The following is a 20,422-nucleotide window of genomic DNA, read 5'->3' on the forward strand; positions in this document are numbered from 1 at the left end:
GTATGATATGGGCCAGCGGACCATGGGCCCATGATAAAAATATCCTCGACTATGACAGATGGGCCAGGAGGCAAATTATTCCCGATGGAGGCGGGTGGGCCCATGCAGGGGATATATAGAGTAGATGAGTGGGCCGATGTACATGAATATTAGGTAGACGGGTGGGCCGAGGTAGTTGGATATTATGCAGATGGGTGTATTAAGGTAGATGTGTATGAGATAGATGGGTAGGTACTTGTTATCACATTCACGGGTGGGCCCAGACACATATTAAATTAGACGGGTGGGCCAAGGGTATTATAAAATATTGTATTAGATGGGTGGGCTGAGGGTGTTGTATGGGATGTTGTATTAGACGGGTGGGCCAAGAGTGGTATAAAATATAGATGGGTGGGCCCATGTGTATCATAATTGTAGACATGATGGAGCTGAGGTACTTGTACATCAACCAAATCAGAGGAGGTAATAAAATCAAAGTTACCAAGTTCCTGGAGCAGCAGGTGATCTCCTGACATGGCCTTGGATGGTGCACAGGTTGTCTTGCAAAATTTGGAATCCGGGGTGCGAAGCTTGTGTTACCCTATGAGAAGCCAAGTTCCAATTACCAACCTTTGGGTCAACCGTACTCAGAGGAGGTAATAAATCAAAGTTCCCGAGTTCCCGGAGTAGCAGGTGATCTCCTGACATGGCCTTTGATGGTGCACAGGTTGTCTTGCAGAATTTGGAATCCAGGGTGTGAAGCTTGTGTTGCCCTATGAGACACCAAGTTCCGACCACCCAAATTTGGGTCAACCGTACCGACTTCCGAGTTCCGGGACCCGGGAGTTGACAAATGAATATCTGATAACCAGCACACTTCCAATCAGGTAGTATTTCATTGAGCAATGAATTATCCAAGGGGTCTCTTATCAGACTCGGTAGTCAATATAGGCAAATGATAATGAAAACATAAAAGTTGTTATTATGCTATTTTTCAAACCCGAGACCCTGAAACCCATTGTTCAACATGTCCATTTTTCACTCACTGCACAAATCACCGAGTTTTGAGTGCCAAAGCGTGAAACTTGAAACCCAGTGTGCAACATGTCCATTTTTCATGTACATTACACAATTCATTGAGTTCCAAGTGCCAAGTGCCGAAACCCGAACCCCGAGACCCAAAAATATGTATATAACATTTCCATTTTTCACTTGTTGCACAAATCACCGAGTTTCGAGTGCCAAAGTGTGAAACTTGAAACCCAGTGTGCAACATGTTGATTTTTCATTTATATCACACAAATCATCGAGTTCCGAGTGCCGAGGGCTGAGATCCAAAGCCTGAGACCCAAAAATATGTACACAACATGTCCATTTTTCACTCACTGCACAAATCACCGAGTTTCAAGTGCCAAAGCGTGAAACTGGAAACCCAGTGTGCGACATGTTGATTTTTCATTTATATCACACAAACAACCAAGTGCCAAGTGCCAAGTGTGTTACAATCATGCTTTTCTTTCACTTCTCTGTTCTCTTTGTCTGATAGTACGTTTTCCATTTATGATCACTTACCTTTCTTGGACTATGTACTTATATCTCATGACTACCTTGGTCCGTGCGCACATATTGACTTATTTAAGCACGTGTATTAGCCTTGTAGAACTTCACTTGAATCTTACTAGGTTTTACCAGAATTTCCTTCACTTAAGACCTCCAATCTTAAGTCGTCTGAACTAGCATTCTTAGTCGAAGCACTCCTTCAACTAAGTCTTTACAGAACCCCTTCTTTTCTGAAGGACTTCACAAAACTCAACAGCTAGAAACTCTGTCGAGCCGCTGTTGTTAGAACTACCCTAGTTCGTAACAAAGTGCTGAAACCCAAAGCCCGAGACCCGAAAATATGTATGCAACATTTCCATTTTTCACTTGTTGCACAAATCACTGAGTTTCAAGTGCCAAAACCCGAGACTCAAAACCAGGCATGCAACATGTTCATTGTTCATTTAAATTACACAAATAATTGAGTGCCGAGCTCCGAGGGCCGAACCCCGAACCCCAAGACCTGAAAATATGTACACAACATGTCCATTTTTCACTCACTGCACAAATCACTGAGTTTTGAGTGCCAAAGCGTGAAACTGGAAACCTGGTGTGCAACATGTTGATTATTCATTTACATCACACAAATCATTGAGTTACGAGTGCCGAGGTCCGAGACCCAAACCCCGAACCCCGAAAATATGTGCACAACATGTCCATTTTTTACTTGTTGCACAAATCACCAAGTTTTGAGTGCTGAAACCTGAAACTCAAAACCTGGGATGCAACATGTCCATTTTTCATTTATATTACACAAATAATCAAGTTCCGAGTGCCGAGGGCCGAAACCCGAAGCCTGAGACCCGAAAATATGTATGCAACATTTCCATTTTTCACTTGTTGCACAAATCACTGAGTTTCAAGTGCCGAAACCCGAAACTCAAAACCAGGTGTGCAACATGTCTATTGTTCAATTATATTACACAAGTCATTGAGTTCCGAGCTCCGAGGGCCGAAACCCGAACCCCGAGACCCAAAAATATGTACACCACATGTCCATTTTTCACTCATTGCACAAATCACCGAATTTTGAGTGCCGAAACCCAAAACTTGAAACCCGGCGTGCAACATGTTGATTATTCATTTACATCACACAAATCATTGAGTTCCAAGGTCCGAGGTCTGAGACCCGAACCCCGAAAATATGTGCACAACATGTCCATTTTTTACTTGTTGCACAAATCACTGAGTTTCAAGTGCCGAAACCCAAAACTCGAAACCCGGCATGCAACATGTCCATTGTTCAATTATATTAACAAGTCATTGAGTTCCGAGTTCCGAGGCCGAAACCTGAACCCCAAACCCCGAAAATATGTACACAACATGTCCATTTTTCACTCATTGCACAAATCACCGAGTTTTGAGTGCCGAAACTCGAAACCTGGCATGCAACATGTTGATTTTTCATTTACATTACACAAATCATCGAGTTCCGAGTGCCAAGGGCCGAGACCCGAAGCCCAAGACCCGAAAATATGTATGCAACATTTCCATTTTTTACTTGTTGCACAAATCACTGAGTTTCAAGTGCCGAAACCCAAAACTCGAAACCCGGCATGTAACATGTCCATTGTTCCATTATATTACACAAGTCATTGAGTTCCGAGCTCCGAGGGCCGAAACCCGAACCCCGAACCCCGAAAATATGTGCACAACATGTCCATTTTTCACACTGTACAAATCACTGAGTTTTGAGTGCTGAAACCCAAAACTCAAAACCTGGCATGCAACATGTTGATTTTTCATTTACATTACTCAAATCATCGAGTTCCGAGTGCCGAGGGCCGAGACCCAAAGCCTGAAACCCAAAATCATGTACACAACATGTCCATTTTTCACTCATTTCACAAATCACCAAGTGTCAAGTGTCAAAACCTGAAACCTGAAACCTGAAACCTGAAACCCGGTACTTCAAATGGACACAAATTGTATTTGTATGTATTATCCATTGGTGTAGGGCTCAAATAACCTGGGAATTGTATTTGTCAGTACTCGGTACTTGGGACTTGGGACTTGGGACTTGGGACTTGGGACTTGGGACTTGGGACTTGGGACTTGGGACTTGGGACTTGGGACTTGGGACTTGGGACTTGGGACTTGGGACTTGGGACTTGGGACTTGGGACTTGGGACTTGGGACTTGGGACTCAGGACTCGAGACTCGGGACTCGGGACTCGGTACTCGGTACTGGGTACTCGGTCCTCGGCACTCGGTGATTGGTGGTCAGTGGTTGGTACTCGAGACTCAGTAGTCAATATAGGCAGATGATAATGAAAAATGACAGTTGTAGTCCATGTCAAGGTGAGTGATTTGGTAGTCTTTCCTTGTCATTCAGCAAAACATCAGCAATAATGAAAAAATGAAAGTTGTTATTATGCTTAACTTCCTTATCAAAGGTTGTAGTCCAAGTCCAGGTGAGTGTAGTGGTAGTCTTTTCTTGTCAATTGGTTATCTTGTTACTCATTACGCAGTACTCGGTACATGGTAATCGGTACTCAGTATTTGGTTTTGATACTCGGTATCTGGGAATCAGTAGTCAGCTTAATCAAGGTTGTAGTCCGAGTCTAAGTGAGTTTATTTGTAGTCTTTTCTCGTCCATTGGTTACCATGTGACCAAGATATAAGCTAAAGAAATCCAAAACATCAATAATGACAAATGAAATACATGTGTGCAGTAAGTGAGTCTAAAGATAAAAGAATGAATATTAATAGCGAGACTTGCACATTATGTCGAGATATCCAACATAACAAGCCTGTGATGTGATCAGAGACCTGGAATAACACCCATATACATCCATTATAATAGCTTAAAAGCTTAGAAATATTCATGAAGGATTGATGTAATGATAGGCAAAATGACATATGTGTGGAGAGTGACAGTAGACATCTTTTATACAAAGTCACATTTATATATGATTCAGGCCGAAAATATCATTACAAATATGTAGGATAGATTGTAAACTACCCAAGGAACCCATACTGCCTACTGCCCTGAGGGTAGGGGGTGGGTAGAAGGGATATAGTGAAAATATGAGTTGACCCAGCATTAAAGTCCTACCACTGCTCAACTAACCATTTTCGATGCTTTGGGTCTTTGAAGTTTCCCACACTCAATTTTTTACCCATTTCACTTCCTCAGTACTCAATTCTTGGTTGATTTGTCTGTAAATTTATGTCTATGATACTTAAGATATTTGAAATGTACCCCAGGTTTTTGATTATGAAGATTCAATGTTTTGAAGGCATGGGCCCCTTATCAGGCAAAATGGCAAGTATACACACTAGCTCACAAACTCCAGCCTATTGTGAACTGATCTTGGTCATAAGAAGCAAGAATATAAGCTATGCTCATTATATATTAAAAGGTTGGATCATGGATGCAAGGGCAAGATACTGAAAATTGTGAAAAAATGTCACAAGTGCAATTGTCTATGCTTTGTTCCTGGAGAAGGATCCTGTGTGTCCTGGGCTGGTTATATGATATATCTACTCCGAATATGCTCAGGAATATACTCCCTACAGTCCTTGAGGTCCAGCTTTACAGGGAAAAACCCCTAGCGGGTGAACCACCAGAAGAGGGGGAGGTACACTATACAATAAAGGATTACCCTATGGTCCTGAGCTCCTGATACATTGTTTCTATTGTTGAATAGATGATTGAGATATAATTTCAAAGTCTATTCACCTAGAAATGAACACATAGGAACATATTTTGTATTTTTATGTATATATGCAATATCCATTTAAGCACCAAGTCTCAACTACCGATTACCAAGTCCCGACACTTGATAGTTGATAGTCAGTATTTGAGCTCCGAGTGCCAATATTGCCTACCAATATCTCAGTCAAATGATAACCAAACCAAGACCCGAGTTCCAAACCTGACTACCAAATACCAAGTATCAGTACTCGGGACTCGGGACTATTGGCTGGAGTACCCAACTATTGATTCCCAGGTACCGAGAATTAGAACCAAGTACCAAGTACCTGACTACTGATTCTCAGGTACCAAGTATCAGAACCAAGTACCAAGTACCCGACTACTGATTCTCGGGTATTGAGTAACAGAACCAAATACCGAGTACTGATTCCCTTGTACCGAGTACCGAGTAATGAGATAACCAATTGACAAGAAAAAACTACCAATACACTCACCTTGGCTCGGACTACAACTTTTGTTCAGGAACTTAAACATAATAATAACTTTCATTTTTCATTATCACCGATGTTTCAGATTTCTTTAGCTTATATCTCGGTTAAATGATAACTGATGGACAAGAAAAGACTACCAATACACTCCCCTAGACTTGGACTACAACCTTCTGTAAGGAAGTTAAGCATAATAACAACTTTCATTTGTCATTATCATTTGCCTATATTGACTACCGACCACCAACTACCAACTACCGAGCACCGAGCACTGACAAATACAATTCCCAAGTTATTTCAACCCTACACCAATGGATAATACATACAAATATAGAATCCATGTCCATTTGAAGTACCGGGTTTCGGGTTTCGGCACTCGACACTTGGTGATTTGTGCAATGAGTAGATGGGCATGTGGCATACATGTTTTTGGGCTTCAGGTTTTAGGATTCTGCCCTTGGCACTCAATGATCTGTGTAATGTAAATGAACAATGAACATGTTGCACACCAGGTTTCGAGTTTCAGGTTTCGGCACTTGAAACTCGGTGATTTGTGCAACAAGTGAAAAATGGAAATGTTGCATACATATTTTCAGGTCTCGGGGTTCGTGTTTCGGCCCTCGGCACTCAGAACTTAATGAATTGTGTAATGTACATGAAAAATGGACATGTTGCACACTGGGTTTCAAGTTTCACGCTTTGGCACTTGAAACTCGGTGATTTGTGCAGTGAGTGAAAAATGGACATGTTGTGTACATATTTTCGGGTCTCAGGCTTTGGGTCTCAGCCCTCGGCACTCGGAACTCGATGATTTGTGTGATATAAATGAAAAATCAACATGTTGCACACTGGGTTTCAAGTTTCACGCTTTGGCAGAACTCAAAGTTGTTGATTTAGATATCACCCAAAACCTGAACACCTGAATGTCAAATTTTCAGTGCCGAACCCCCAACCCTGACTGCCGGGTGCCGGGTGCCGAGTCCCGAAGCCCGGAACTCAGGATTTGACATTTGAGATGAACGAAATTTTTCAGACATGTTTGAATTAACCTATGTATATCTATAAACATTTCACTAACCCCTGAACCCTGAAAGATATTTTTGTTGTCTTACATACCAAATTCCGAGTTCCGAGTTCCGGGACCCCCGGACCCCGAAACCCGGCAGTCCACAAATTTGGGGTTTGGGGGTTGGTAAAATGTGTATGGATATATGAAGGGTTGGTTTAAACATTTTTAAAAGATGTCTCTATCAAATGTCAAGTCCCAAGTTTCGATTTCCGGGTTTCAAGAGTGCTGAGTCCCAAAGCCCGGAGTCCCGAAACCTGGAGTCCTGATCTTTCAGAAATGTTTCAATCAACCTTTCATATATCCATACACATTTTACCAACCCCCAAACCCCAAAATTGTGGACTGCCAGGTCTCGGGTTTCGGGGTTTGGGGTCCCGGCACTCGGAACTTGGGGAGATTTGGGGAGATCAATAAAATTTGATTTACAATTGAGCTGATTGGCAAACACATTGACTTACCCATGTTTGAAATATATTTTTGTTTACACATACTGAGTTCCGAGTTCCGAGTTCCGAACCTCCAAACCCCGAAACCCGAGACCCAGCAGTCCACAATTCTGGGGTTCGGGGGTTGGTAAAATGTGTATGAATATATGAAAGGTTGAATGAAACATTTTTGAAAGATGTCTCATATCAAATGTCAAATCCCGAGTTTCAACTTCCGGCCGAGTTCTGAGTTCCGGACACCCGATACCTGAGACCCGGCAGTCTCGGGTTTCGGGGTTCGGGTGTCAGGAACTCGGAACTCGGTATGTCTAAACAAAAATATATTGCAAACATAGTTAAGTCAATGTGTTTGTCAATAAACTTGATTGTGAATCAAATTGTATTGATCTCCCCAAATTTTCCCAAGTTCCGAGTTCCGGACACCCGATACCCGAAACCCGAGACTGCCAGGTCTCGGGTATCGGGTGTCCGGAACTTGGAACTCAGTATGTCTAAACAAAAATATATTGCAAACATGGGTAAGTCAATGTGTTGTCAATCAACTCAATTGTGAATTAAATTGTAGTGATCTCCCCAAATTTTCCCTGAGTTCCGAGTTCCGGACACTCGATACCCGAGACTGCTGGGTCTCAGGGTTCGGGGGTTGGTACATCTTGGTTTGGGGTTTGGCACTGAAAATTTGCCATATATATTTTTGTGAGTGTTGTGCTTCTGGTGTCCATGCTTAGAAATAGGATTTGTTGCACACCAGGGTTCAGGTGTGGGGTTTTTCCACTTCAGTCCTGGATTATTGGTCAATGCCACACATGGTGGATTCATGTTTTTGTGCTTAGGGGTTTAGATTTGGTGGTCGATGGTAGGTATATGCACTCATAGTGTACATGTATCCTATGTGTTTGATTCGCTGGTGGCTACATCAGCTGTATGTCTTGATGGAACATATCTAGGCTCACCCATATATGTAATACACCCCCGTTGGCCCGCCCGTCTATGTATTATCCCCCACGTCGGCCGACCCGTCTATGTAATACATCCTATGTTGGCCCACCCGTCTATATAATACATCCTACATCGGCCCACCCGTCTATATAATTATACCCCACCTCGGTCCACCTGTCTATGTAATAAATATTCTATCGCACCCTCGGCCCACCGGTCTATTTGATATCCCTTTCGTCGGCCCACCCATATATGTAATACATTCCACGTTGGCCCACCTGTATATGTAATACACCCTACGTCAGCCCACCCATCTATGTAATATTTCCCTACCTCGGCCCACCCATATATGTAATACACCCATGTCGGCCCGCCCGTCTATATAACAATATTTGCCTTACATCTCTCTTCAGCCCAGCTGTCTATAATATCCTACTCTACATATTACCCAGATGGGCCCACCCATCTCCATGAATGATCATATTCCCCCGGCCCATCCGTCAACATTAAGGATATATATATCATTGGCATACATGGGCCCACCCGTCTCCATCGGAAATAATATGTGTCCCGGCCCATCTGTCATCATCGAGAATATACACAACATGGGCCCATGATCAGCTGGCCCGTCTCATACGGGATATTATGGAGGTCGGGTGGCCCGTATAATACGGAATTTGTCACTGAAGGGGCTCGGATTTGGCTCATGTGACAAGCTACTAGTCCCATATCAGGGTGTGCACTACCATCTTGCAGAATGGGGTCGGGCCAATCTTTTGTAAGTGTGTTCCATGAGTGTCAGTACATATACTTATGTTCACATTGTTATATAGACCTCGCAACCACAAAGAGCTATTTAATTTATGTCACGCCATGCTCCAAAACATTGTTAAGTGCATCTTTGGTGTTGTCAAGCGCCGGTTCCGCATACTTCTCCTTCCGCCAGAGTATGCCATGGGAATCCAAGTATGCATCCCTCCTGCATTGTGCCTCGTACATAATGTCATCCGAGTTCACGATCTGAACAACATGATGGAGTATCGCAACATGTTAGATGAGCACCTCCTCACTGATACCGGAAGCCTTGCTGATAGTCCTCCTACTGAACAAGCACGTTCTCGTGCAAACCTTCGTTGTGACCGTATCGCTGCCAAGATGTGGGAAGCTTACAACGAGGAAAGAGTTCGGAGGGGCGCACAAGCAATCATAGAAACATTATCATAGTTGTACGTCGAAATGTGGTGATATTACATTGAGCTATTGAATGCTAGTATCAGGGCGCGCTACTACTTTGAGTGCTGGTCCAAAAACAACTTTCTAAGACTAGGTTTTTCGATAGCGAGATAGATGTCAACAATGGTGATGTCACTCTGAAACTTTTTCAATATGTTGAGCAACTGATAATCCTCCAAGTCCTCAGTCTGCAATTGTGCCACTGCCTTCTGCCTACATAAGGGAATAGGATCCACACATCGTGCAGAGGCGTTTGAGGCATTGGCCTCAAAAGCATGAGTTGCACGCTCAAACATTGAATTGAGGCCTCAAATATCAGACCCCATCTGCTGGAGGGCCAATGGCATTGACAGGCGTGCTGACTTTCCCGAATCTCCGGACTTCGTTGAATATGCAGGACGGACAACAGTGAGTGTGCTATCGTTGTCGTTGATAGCTTTCCGTTTGCCGGAAGCAGTCGATGATGGTGCACTAGGGAAGATGGATGCATCAAGTGGGAGTTGGTGCGAAGCACCAAAGATTGAGGGCCCTGCGGCATTGGTATCGCCGGTAGGGCCCATTTGAGGATCTGAGTCGGCGACAACAGTCGCACGGTCAGGACCAGCCTGCACTGTGGTACTAAACTCGAGCCCATCAAGGGCATCTCCAAGATCCAACATGTGGACTTCATTGAAAGAGGAAGAGGCGACTGCATTGTTGTTAGAGTGTCAGGGAATGTTGGCAATGTTCAAGTTAGAGCGCTGTGTGATGCCAGTGGCAAAAAAGGAGTGGTTGTTCGCAGTTTTGACAGGGATGAGACCCTTCAATGAGTCATAGTGCTTCCACCCTTTGTCCTTGAGGCTCTTGGATTTGGGGTTTTTCTATTGGTATGTAGTACTCATTAGCATAGCACTGTGCAGAGTCGAGTCGCCATACCTTGACAAAATCTGCCCACATACTTTCTGACTCTGCGGTAATCGAGGCTCCATTCTCCAAGCTGTAAGACAATCCAGATGTGTTAGCCACTTTGTGGACTATGTTGTATAGACTTCGGAGCTAGAAGTTCATCAGTGAAGGTTTGACTGATCAAGAGTGAGATAGCACCCACCCATGCCCATTTTGATTGACACGCAATTGGTGTCTTGGGTGCACCTGAGCAGGCATGGTTTGCCATGCTATCAGCAATAGAGACCCAGAATGTCTTGTCGAAGTTCATGCCATCCCCACCTTTGGGGCGGTTGGCAGTGATATACTCGATGAGTAAAGTCTCATCCGTTTCAGTCCATACACATCGATCCTTTGATTCCGTCGCTTCTAAACCACCATGAGCACTTTTGCAACCACATGACATCCTGTGAGCATTGCGTAGATAGATGGACTGTCGTTGAGTAACGGGCATGCCAGCGATTGTGATTGATCTATGTATGTCACATTGTGACCAGCAAATCACCTAAGCCAAAATTTTGCGTGAGTCAAATCCAAATTTGTGTAAACAAGGGTGCCCGGACAGACTCTTAAATAGCGACCTCCCTCCTGACTCAACTCTGCATCAAGAAAAAGTTCACTTCATTGCAGCTTTAATTTCCCACACGTGCATTCTGTGTGCAAAAGAAGTACTATCGTTGGGCCAGAGTTGCAAAATTGTATAGAGTTGCAAAATGCTTCATAGCTCACGCTGTCTTACTAGGATGTGAAAACAGTAAAATTCACCAATTTTCAGTATCCTACCACGGTCAACGGTTCAGACAAATACCAACAGTCGATAATGTGGTTGTTTGTGGGAAAAAGTGTGTTGAGTTTTCAAAGGAAGTACTCAGTGACTAAAAGGGGAACAGAATCAGTAACTGGCTTGATGCAGTGCTATGATCCTAAAGAAAGTCAATAACTGGTGCGATGCAGTGCTATGACTTCAACTAATACAGATATATGTCTATGTGATGATTTTCAGAGCTATATCAATACTCCTTATCTTCACAAACCAATTGGAGATCAAACTAAGCCTCTAACATGGATCAGCCTGAACTAATACATGACTTCGAAACCACCGAGTACACCCTCTTGATGTAGTCTTAAATGGCCAAGTTCTTAATATTAGTGACTGACTGTTAGTCTTATTTGTCTTCCCTTGCTAATGAAAATATGTATATTCTCCCCACAGAATCGATTTCCTGTGTCTAAAAGAGAACTGGAATATATTGCACTAGACGACTGATAACCGTGTACCAGCTAGTGTCAAAAGTATGGCTCAATGGTGGCCTCAAATATGCTTCTGTATGTCGTGGGAAACAGTGTCAAAAAGTGGAATGAAATAAGCTAATATTTCACTCAGTGTCACTCAGTAATCTTAGAAGTGAGAATCTAAAAAGAGCCTTATGATCACTCTTCTTATTTTCAATCACTCTTTCACACTCAAGCTTAGGTAATACAAAAAAATGGGCTCTCTGATAACTTGGGAGCTCTCTTTATTAGAGGGGAAATGAGCCCCTTATATACTACTCTACTAGTGGCTATGCTACTGATTACTAATCTACTATCAAAGTTTCAAAGAATGTCATAGAATTTTCCAGACTATTCCACCAAACTCTAGTGGTATCTAATAGAATATTCTAGAATCTTTCAAGCCATCATTTAGTGGCTGTGCTCTGTGGCTATGTATTAAGCTGTGTACACTGCCTCTGCACTACCTGAATGCTGTACTCAAAGCTTTGTTCAAACTTTGTTGCAATCTGATGTCAACTTGTTAAATACCATAGTGTGGGTCTTGCACATACTTGTCATAATGAAGCTCTACACGGTTGTCAAAATGTGCCACCAGGTCACATGAGACTGATTATGTAATAAGATATGAAGTACTTTAGTCTTTCCTCTTGGTATTGTAAAAATGAAAGGCTCGCGTAAGCAAACATGTTCAAGATGTGACACAAAACATACTGATTATGTAATATGTATGTCAGGATATGTCACAGAGTATGTTTCAGAACATGTGAAAATGTGTGAGAAAATTATAGGAGGTGTGAGAAATTGCTGACTAAGTGAAGAATTGTAAGTTCGAAACCAGTCTTTCAGAAGTATAAGTATTATTTTTGAATGTTAAGTAGTGTTGCACTCATTTTGAGCCCGAAAATACTCAAATAAATTATGAGTGCTACAAAGAAAATTCTAGGCATAACCATAGGCTCATTATGAAGGGTATTACAAGCTCAATATTTGCCATGTTCATGTACAAAACACATTTTGTGCATGTCAACGCAACAACACATCTTAAGTCCTCTACTCTTGGATCTGGGATCTTCCAACACATATTCATAGCATTGTATTTTTTTTATAAAAAAATACCTATGAGGAACATGTACGGCTCCAAATCTATCACTCAAAGTCACCTGTTTCACATAGAATAGTCAGGGGAAGACAAAGTTTCTAACCAAAAAATTTCATTTTTTTTTCACATACACCTCATACCTACCCTTACCTTCTGAGAATTTTTCTGATGAGAATAGAGCAGAGTTGTGGTTGTTATTGACGATGCAATCACTGGTGTCAAAGAATGCTCAAGCATGACAGGTTGGAGCAGAGAATCAATTCTGATTGCAGACTCTCTTGCGCTGCAATCATCTAATGCCAATGTTTTACTCTCTCGCGTCTCATGCATTCTGCCGGGTCGGGGTTCAGATTCATAGAATCAATGTTGTGACATAGTGTGACATCGACACCAACCCGCTCATGGGAAATTTTGCAACTCTCTACTATTTCTAACATCTTGCATCGGCATCCCTCTGGCAGCATCTTCTAAATACATTTTGTTCTTCTGTCAATTAGAGCTTTCCTATGACACATGTAGCTATAATCTCATGTAATTATTTTGTCTTAATGTGTGGTAGTTATTGAGATATGAAAATGAGGTCCTCAAATTTTGCAACTCTGGCCCAACGATAGTACTCCGAGTAAGTGATAGCATTCATGTGAGGGTAACCCATACTAACTTGAAGAGCTAAAAGTGACCCGCACCCAGCCTTCCCGAGCCAATATCATGTCTTCACCAGCCATCAGAAAACAAAAGAAGTCAGCCGTGAAGCCTCGCCAAAAGATGCATCTTGAAGGAGAGATTCAACCTGTGAATGGCATCATAGAGCTACCCAATATGACACGACAGATCATTACCTGTTCAATGGAATCTAGCTCACTTCGAGTTTGGGACTTGGAGAGTGGCATGCATGTTGGGGAGTGGAAGGATGAAGGAAATAATAAAGGTGTACTTTCCATGGCATTGTCGCCAGACGGCAAGACAATTGCATGCAGGTGTCAGGATGGCATAGTGAGATTGTGGGACATTAGCAGAAGCAGGGTCATTAAAAAATGGTCGGAGTATGCAGCTGCTGATCATCCCCACGCAGTGATGTGTATTGCCTGGAGTCCAAACGGAGGGAGAGTGGTGTGCAGAAATATGGATGGCATGTTCAGAGTGTGGAATGTAAAGAGCAGAAAGATCATCCTTGGACCAATCGAGATTGGGGAGTATGTGTACGGTGTTCGCTACTCACCTGATGGCAAGATGATTTCCACTGGAGGAAACATGCTGAGAGTTTGGGATGCCAACACAGGTGAACAGCTCAAAACACTTGAGTTCGGTATCATTGGAGACATGGCATGGACCTCAGATGGAAGCACACTTATCACTGGGAGCAGGAGGTTTGACACCGCAACTTGGACTGAAATCAATGGCGAATGACTTGCCGGTTCCAAAATGGATACTATATTATCTCCGAATGAACACATCCTTGCAAGCGTACCGTACACTGACAAGCACAAAATACAACTATGGAACCTCGAAACCCATCAGTGCATAGGGCCACCCCTACATCATGAAGATGAAAACGAGGTGTCCAGTGCCGTATTTGCTGCAGATGGTAACTTATTTGTGACTGGCTGCGACTCCGGCCGCGTATACACATGGGATGTCTCTGCTATCATCATCCAAGCTGGGCTCGGTGGTCTCCTAACTGCAGTAAGCTAGCGTGCATTTCATCCCAAACCACGTTGATAATGTATCTGTCTGCTTTCCAGGCGGTTTGTTGTATGAGATATTTTCTTCAACAGACTTATTGATCTTTGTTCATCACAGAAGGCCGTCAACAAGCCATTAGTAGACGTGAGTTGTGTGTTTCTAGTTTCTTAAAATTCTACATGGTTTTGAGTATTTATTCCTAGGTCAATGTTACATGACAACGTGCATCCAAGGTTGAAGGTGTTCATCGAATACAACCAGGGTTTTTTGACGACCATGTTAATGTATGCAACCTCAGTTGATGATCGATCGGTCCAATTGGCTAATATAGTCGACAGTCGTCAACATCACCCAGTCACTGTACTGCAGCACCACGCCAATCTATGCAGCCCAGTCGCTTATCCTCCCACAACCTTCTCAGCCTGGCTCAAAATTTCATCTCTGGTATGCTACGCAGACGAGATGGATCGGCTATATGGTTGCCACCAGTAGTCGAGGTCCTGCTAACAGCGGGCAAGCCGGTACATTCGTTCCTCTATAAGTTCTTTATCACTAACACATTTTGACAGAGGAATTATCATGCCAGAAAGAAGCCCTCTACCAGCTCCTCTCAGCCTCCCAAGCCTCCTACCATGCAACAACATAACGGTGGAGCAACCCAAAGCAATCTGCCATCATCACAGCAACCAAATACCACTGCCACGGCATCTGTTACAAGTAACATCAGCTACATGGCCCCCCTATCATTTTTCCCCTTCGTCCTCGCCCTCGTATGCCTCCGGCTCGTATTTCTCTACCGACTATCCGTTGACCGGATCCTCGGGACTGTTCCCGTCCCTCATCCCCCTCCTATCGCACCAACGTGCGCACGTGCCTTCGGGCTATGACTCGTTCTGACTCGTGCCACCAATGTGGCTTTCCTTATCTTGTCTTATCTTTCCTTTGACTCGTGCATGATGCACATTGTATCATTTACCGTTGGTTCGTTCCAACGTTTCTCGGTCTCATTCCGCATTCGACCTTACATCACTAATCAGGCTCTGCTACCAGCGTACCTATACCCTTTCCGTTTCCCCTTTGCCCTTACCTACAGTACGGTAGCCTTGCCCTTAACCCTTTCCACTTAGTATAAGTAGTCGGTCATTCTGTACTAGATTCCCTAACTTGAATCTACTCAATCTTCCCTCGAACATACTTCCCTCTGAAGCCCCCTCAGCTTCAGTCTCTAGTATCTTTTCTTAGGTGCTCATCGCGCCTAAGTCTACCTCGATCGACCACCTCATCGTTCGGACAAGACTGTCCTTACTTTGAGAACGTCAGTGACTTTGAAGACATCCGTCTTACAAGTCACGTGACACGCGCGTCTCTGATATCTGCCGACTCGACGTCGCCAGTCTCAGTCGCTACACCGGACCCTTCCAGTTACGTCACGAACGTTAGCGGACGACGCCCCTCTTAGGGCTCCGCCTAACAGATCTATTTGAGTACGTAACAGCATCCACTACATCTCCCGCAGTTACTGGAACTGCAGCAGCAGCTGGAACCTCGCATCCTGACATTACCATAAAATGAGCTGGATGGCGGGCTCGTTTTCTGCTCTGGGTTTGCTGTGTGCCTGTTTAGAGGGCAGACGGTCAACATTAGGGAAGTTCCATGTTTCATTGTCATAGTCTCATCTACAGTGGCTCAAAAAAGTGTCTCAATGTTTCTGACTTTTCATGTAATTGCTTTATTATGCACCAGGGTGTGGGAATATAACTATGCTGTAGGGAGGTGTCATAATGCTATACTTCTCAGCCTCATTTATGCTCCCTGTAGCGTGGGAATCTGATGTCATCATGCGCAGATATGGCTATTTGAATTTGGTGACTCATTGAGACACTTTTTTGACTTTCAGTTTGATCAACACAATCTCTATAATTATGATACTTTATGTGACCTCCTGTTGCTCTAATCACTTCTGCCACTCCTCTAGCCATGCTATCTATCAATTTTGAATATTTCTTCTTAGTACTCCTTTCTCACTCTGCTGCAACTCTGTCCTACAGCTGAAATAGCCCCTATGATGAATTTTGATAGGCTGCAAGCAATTTCTTAGATATTTTTCAGTAATATTCAATAGGGCTAATGTATGGGGACTGTGCTAGACATGATAGAACATTGATATTATGGTCTTTGAGCTGCTAGTAACTGACTTGAAATCTTACTTCACATGAATGAAGATCTCACATTTACCATATTCTAACTGGGCAGGCTGCTAATGCTACTCAGGCCACCTAATTCATCAATTCATCATCTCCAGCACTGTTTCCACTCAAACCATCAACAATACTTGCAAGGCAACAAATATTAAAGTTACAATTAATCAGAAGAGGATTCTCCTATCCCTAGCCTATAGAAATAGGAAGTAAACTTCAGCTTTAAAGACCAGTACTGGACTGAAAGAGGACTGGAAGAGAATTATATTATGAGATAAGACCAAGATAAATATAATGAAGTCAGATGGCTGGGAATACATCCATAAAATGACAGGTGAACCACTAAAAGAAAAAAAATTGTGTAAACTCTCAAGTGTGGAGTAACAAACATAGAGGTATAGAGCTATATGAGATGTAATAGAGTTTATATTCTCTGTGTGAAGTGAAGTGAAGAACTAATATAGAGTGGTACATCTCTATTTTAGACGAGAGTCTGCTAAGAAGCATACAGAAATCATATATTAATGAGGAAGATACCATGTTGCAATAAAATAATGATCCTAAGTATATGTCCAAGTTATTCACTAGCAGCTCAAAGACCATAATATCAATGTTCTATCATGTCTAGCACAGTCCCCATACATTAGCCCTATTGAATATTACTGAAAAATATCTAAGAAATTGCTTGCAGCCTATCAAAATTCATCATAGGGGCTATTTCAGCTGTAGGACAGAGTTGCAGCAGAGTGAGAAAGGAGTACTAAGAAGAAATATTCAAAATTGATAGATAGCATGGCTAGAGGAGTGGCAGAAGTGATTAGAGCAACAGGAGGTCACATAAAGTATCATAATTATAGAGATTGTGTTGATCAAACTGAAAGTCAAAAAAGTGTCTCAATGAGTCACCAAATTCAAATAGCCATATCTGCGCATGATGACATCAGATTCCCACGCTACAGGGAGCATAAATGAGGCTGAGAAGTATAGCATTATGACACCTCCCTACAGCATAGTTATATTCCCACACCCTGGTGCATAATAAAGCAATTACATGAAAAGTCAGAAACATTGAGACACTTTTTTGAGCCACTGTATACTAGATGCCAAGCGCATCACTCATCCTGGCACCAAAGAAACCACTCACTCCAGTGCTGAAGGCATCACTAGCTCTAGCCCTGAGATCATTGCATTGGAATGTGAGGCACCAAGAGAATCCCCAACAGGGAAGCCATGGCTACTTCAGCTTGGAGATGGCACTGTCTTGCAAGTGGATGCCAGCAAGATTCCTGACCCCCCTTCCATCAGTTTCGCGCACAATATCCCGCGCCTCAATGGCATGTGGGACAACCATACTGAGCACTGGAAAGGTCTGTCTGTCATTGTCATCCATGGTCACCCAATTGCAGCTGAATACTGGCTGTTACTCTATTGCTACGGCAAAGAGCAGCAGTGGCAGGGCACAAAGAATAAATGGAATGATTGGCGGGTGAGTGCGGCCTTGGGATGTTTGACTACATTTGACTGACCTTTCTATTCTCTTGGTGCCCAGGTCATTGTCGAGCGTTACCATCAAGGCAGCCCTGAGCAATTCTGGGCTACCTTCAGTGTCAACGGAGAGCACATGAAGTATAGCACCATCATCCAGAAGCTGCACGATATACGCATGTCAGTTGACTCCTGCATTGCAGAACAGGCGCGCAGAGAGTTTGGTGCCACCTTTGATGCTAATTTTACCTACTGGAGGGGAGGACAAGAGTATGTCATAACAAAGGTGTCTGCTATTGCGAAAAGGTACACTGAGTTAACCGGAAAGGTCTAGCATGAAGTGCCATGGATAGGAACTGTACATTTATCTTGTGCATACAAAGTTTAGGATATGGCAGCCAATAATACAAGTTTTGGCACCGAAAGCTTGTCACTACCACCAATGCACGCAGCACAGCAATCAGAGTCCGCAAACTCTACTGACCATTCAAATATTCACCCATGACCTCTATAGTGATTGACCCCATGCAGCACTTCGCTGGTTTGCATAGTGTGCTTCCACTTACCACTGACCTCAAGATGGACACCAATGTTGAAGAGGATGTGACAGTAGAACAAGAAACCCTAATTGACCCCGAACGAAGTGCCCCGACAATGATGGCAAATAGGTCAATGGATGCTTCCGAGTTTGCTAAACTGCAGGTGACTCTCATGGAGGCTTCTAAGGGAATCACAGAGGGTACAGATGCCGAATACAAAAGGTGAATGGTTCTGTTGATGGCATCACCTACTACTACGTGGCCTAGATAGGCTGATATTTACTCATGGCGCATGGCAGATTGATGAATTCATGTCTCTCATTTGCTATTGGAACAAGGCTTTTGGGGCCAGACAAGGACTTCTTCAGCAGGAAACCATGACCAAATACTCCATGGGTCATTGTGGCCTGGATTATGAATGCATGAGTGCCAAGTACTGCTCACATGATAGGATGCTAACATTCATTCCACAAAAGTTGTGACTCCCTTAATCTTGACAGCAGCTCGAAGTCATCCACCAAAGACCGGGGGACATATGGACATGCTCAAAAGATGTGAGCATCAATGACCTATGCCTTTGGTAAGCTCCATGGTCTCAGAAACATGCATTAGCATGAGTCTGATGCTGGAGATGGCACCATGGTTGGCAATCCTTCGATCTCAGTTGAGGTGTCTTCATTCATGTGTTCACTGCGGAGGCGCAAGGTGGCACTATGAAAATTCTGAATGATTTGTAGCTGACCGTTTAACTGCTCTAGGTCCAAGCAGGTGAGGTCGCTAACAGCGCCCATGCTATAACATCAGTGAGTCATGTTGAATCTTTCATTTGTTTGCTTCGAGGAATATTTGAACTCTTTCAGGAAATATTATTTAAACTACACCATCATAACCACCTCCCTCAAAACTGGACCATCCAAGCATATCAACCTGGTGTACGAAAGCCTGCAGGAGGCTTAGGAACCTCCAAAAACTTAGACTGCTGGGGCGGTGGACAGGTTCGAAGGCTTCTTCAGGCCGCATATACAGTGGCATTCTTACGTATGTTGCAGTTCAATGAGGTTCTCAAAATACAGGTTCATGACCTTCATGTGGAGAAAGATTGGGTTGTGCTATACCTCCCCTTCTGGAAGACCCATCAGAATGGAGGTATGTATTCAATTTGTATTGAGCTTGCAGAACCATGAGATGTTCAATAGATATCAAGCCCTTTTACCTCTGGGTTCTCCCCTCAAATGAAGCCCATATCTGTCCCGCATGGGCACTTGCTGCCTGGCTGCAAGAGTCTAAGCTAACAACAGGCTACCTTTTCCGAAAAGTGGTGTCTGGTGACCGTATAGCGGAGGCAAACAGCCCTATGGTGTGTTACTACTTCATACCTCTGTATAAATAGTTAAATGTGGCCTTCTAGTCTTCAGAACAGTTCTTGGAGCTCTTTCGGAACAACCTTCTCAACATAAATATTGACCCTGCTCCCTATGGGACGCACTCATTTCGTCGAGGAGGCTGCCAATACTTGCATGTAGAAAGGCGCTGGCATCTGAGGAGGATTTGTGAGTGGGGTGGGGCACCGAATTCACCAATATGACAATAGTCAAGTACCTCATATCTTCAAATGATGACCCTGCGGAGCCAAGAGAGCATTTTTTCAATCCAAACCAGCGGCCAACTATCAAGTGCCGACAGTGTGGATGGTGCTGTTCATGTGCTTGAGAACAAAACAATAGACTTTCAACTCCCTGTCATGCTTGCAATAAAACTGTTATTTATTCACATACGACGAGATACAAGTACAGTACCCAAACAAA

General features: G+C 43.4%; 3 protein-coding genes across 3 annotated transcripts; all 3 read left to right on the forward strand.

Moving 5' to 3' along the window:
* Nucleotides 1-14,433: 14,433 nt before the first annotated feature.
* On the forward strand, nucleotides 14,434-15,282 carry F5891DRAFT_1200295 (uncharacterized protein; the record flags this gene model as incomplete). The annotated part of the gene is made up of 5 exons (XM_041368815.1): nucleotides 14,434-14,457; nucleotides 14,513-14,539; nucleotides 14,629-14,679; nucleotides 14,734-14,916; nucleotides 14,965-15,282. The coding sequence occupies 5 exons, from the start codon at nucleotides 14,434-14,436 to the stop codon at nucleotides 15,280-15,282; spliced, it is 603 nt and encodes a 200-aa protein (XP_041216774.1).
* Nucleotides 15,283-17,827: 2,545 nt separating this feature from the next.
* F5891DRAFT_967587 (uncharacterized protein) lies at nucleotides 17,828-18,412 on the forward strand (the record flags this gene model as incomplete). Its single annotated transcript, XM_041376271.1, has 2 exons — nucleotides 17,828-18,079; nucleotides 18,143-18,412. Coding segments are annotated over 2 exons (522 nt in total), but the record flags the coding sequence as incomplete, so codon positions are not given.
* An 844-nt stretch (nucleotides 18,413-19,256) lies between these two features.
* F5891DRAFT_1132297 (uncharacterized protein) lies at nucleotides 19,257-20,327 on the forward strand (the record flags this gene model as incomplete). The annotated part of the gene is made up of 6 exons (XM_041364730.1): nucleotides 19,257-19,322; nucleotides 19,376-19,420; nucleotides 19,478-19,763; nucleotides 19,814-19,974; nucleotides 20,026-20,167; nucleotides 20,209-20,327. The coding sequence occupies 6 exons, from the start codon at nucleotides 19,257-19,259 to the stop codon at nucleotides 20,325-20,327; spliced, it is 819 nt and encodes a 272-aa protein (XP_041216776.1).
* Nucleotides 20,328-20,422: the final 95 nt, after the last annotated feature.

Source organism: Suillus fuscotomentosus, assembly GCF_016647785.1.
Source record: "Suillus fuscotomentosus strain FC203 chromosome Unknown F5891scaffold_229, whole genome shotgun sequence".
NCBI classification, from domain to species: Eukaryota; Fungi; Basidiomycota; class Agaricomycetes; order Boletales; family Suillaceae; genus Suillus; species Suillus fuscotomentosus.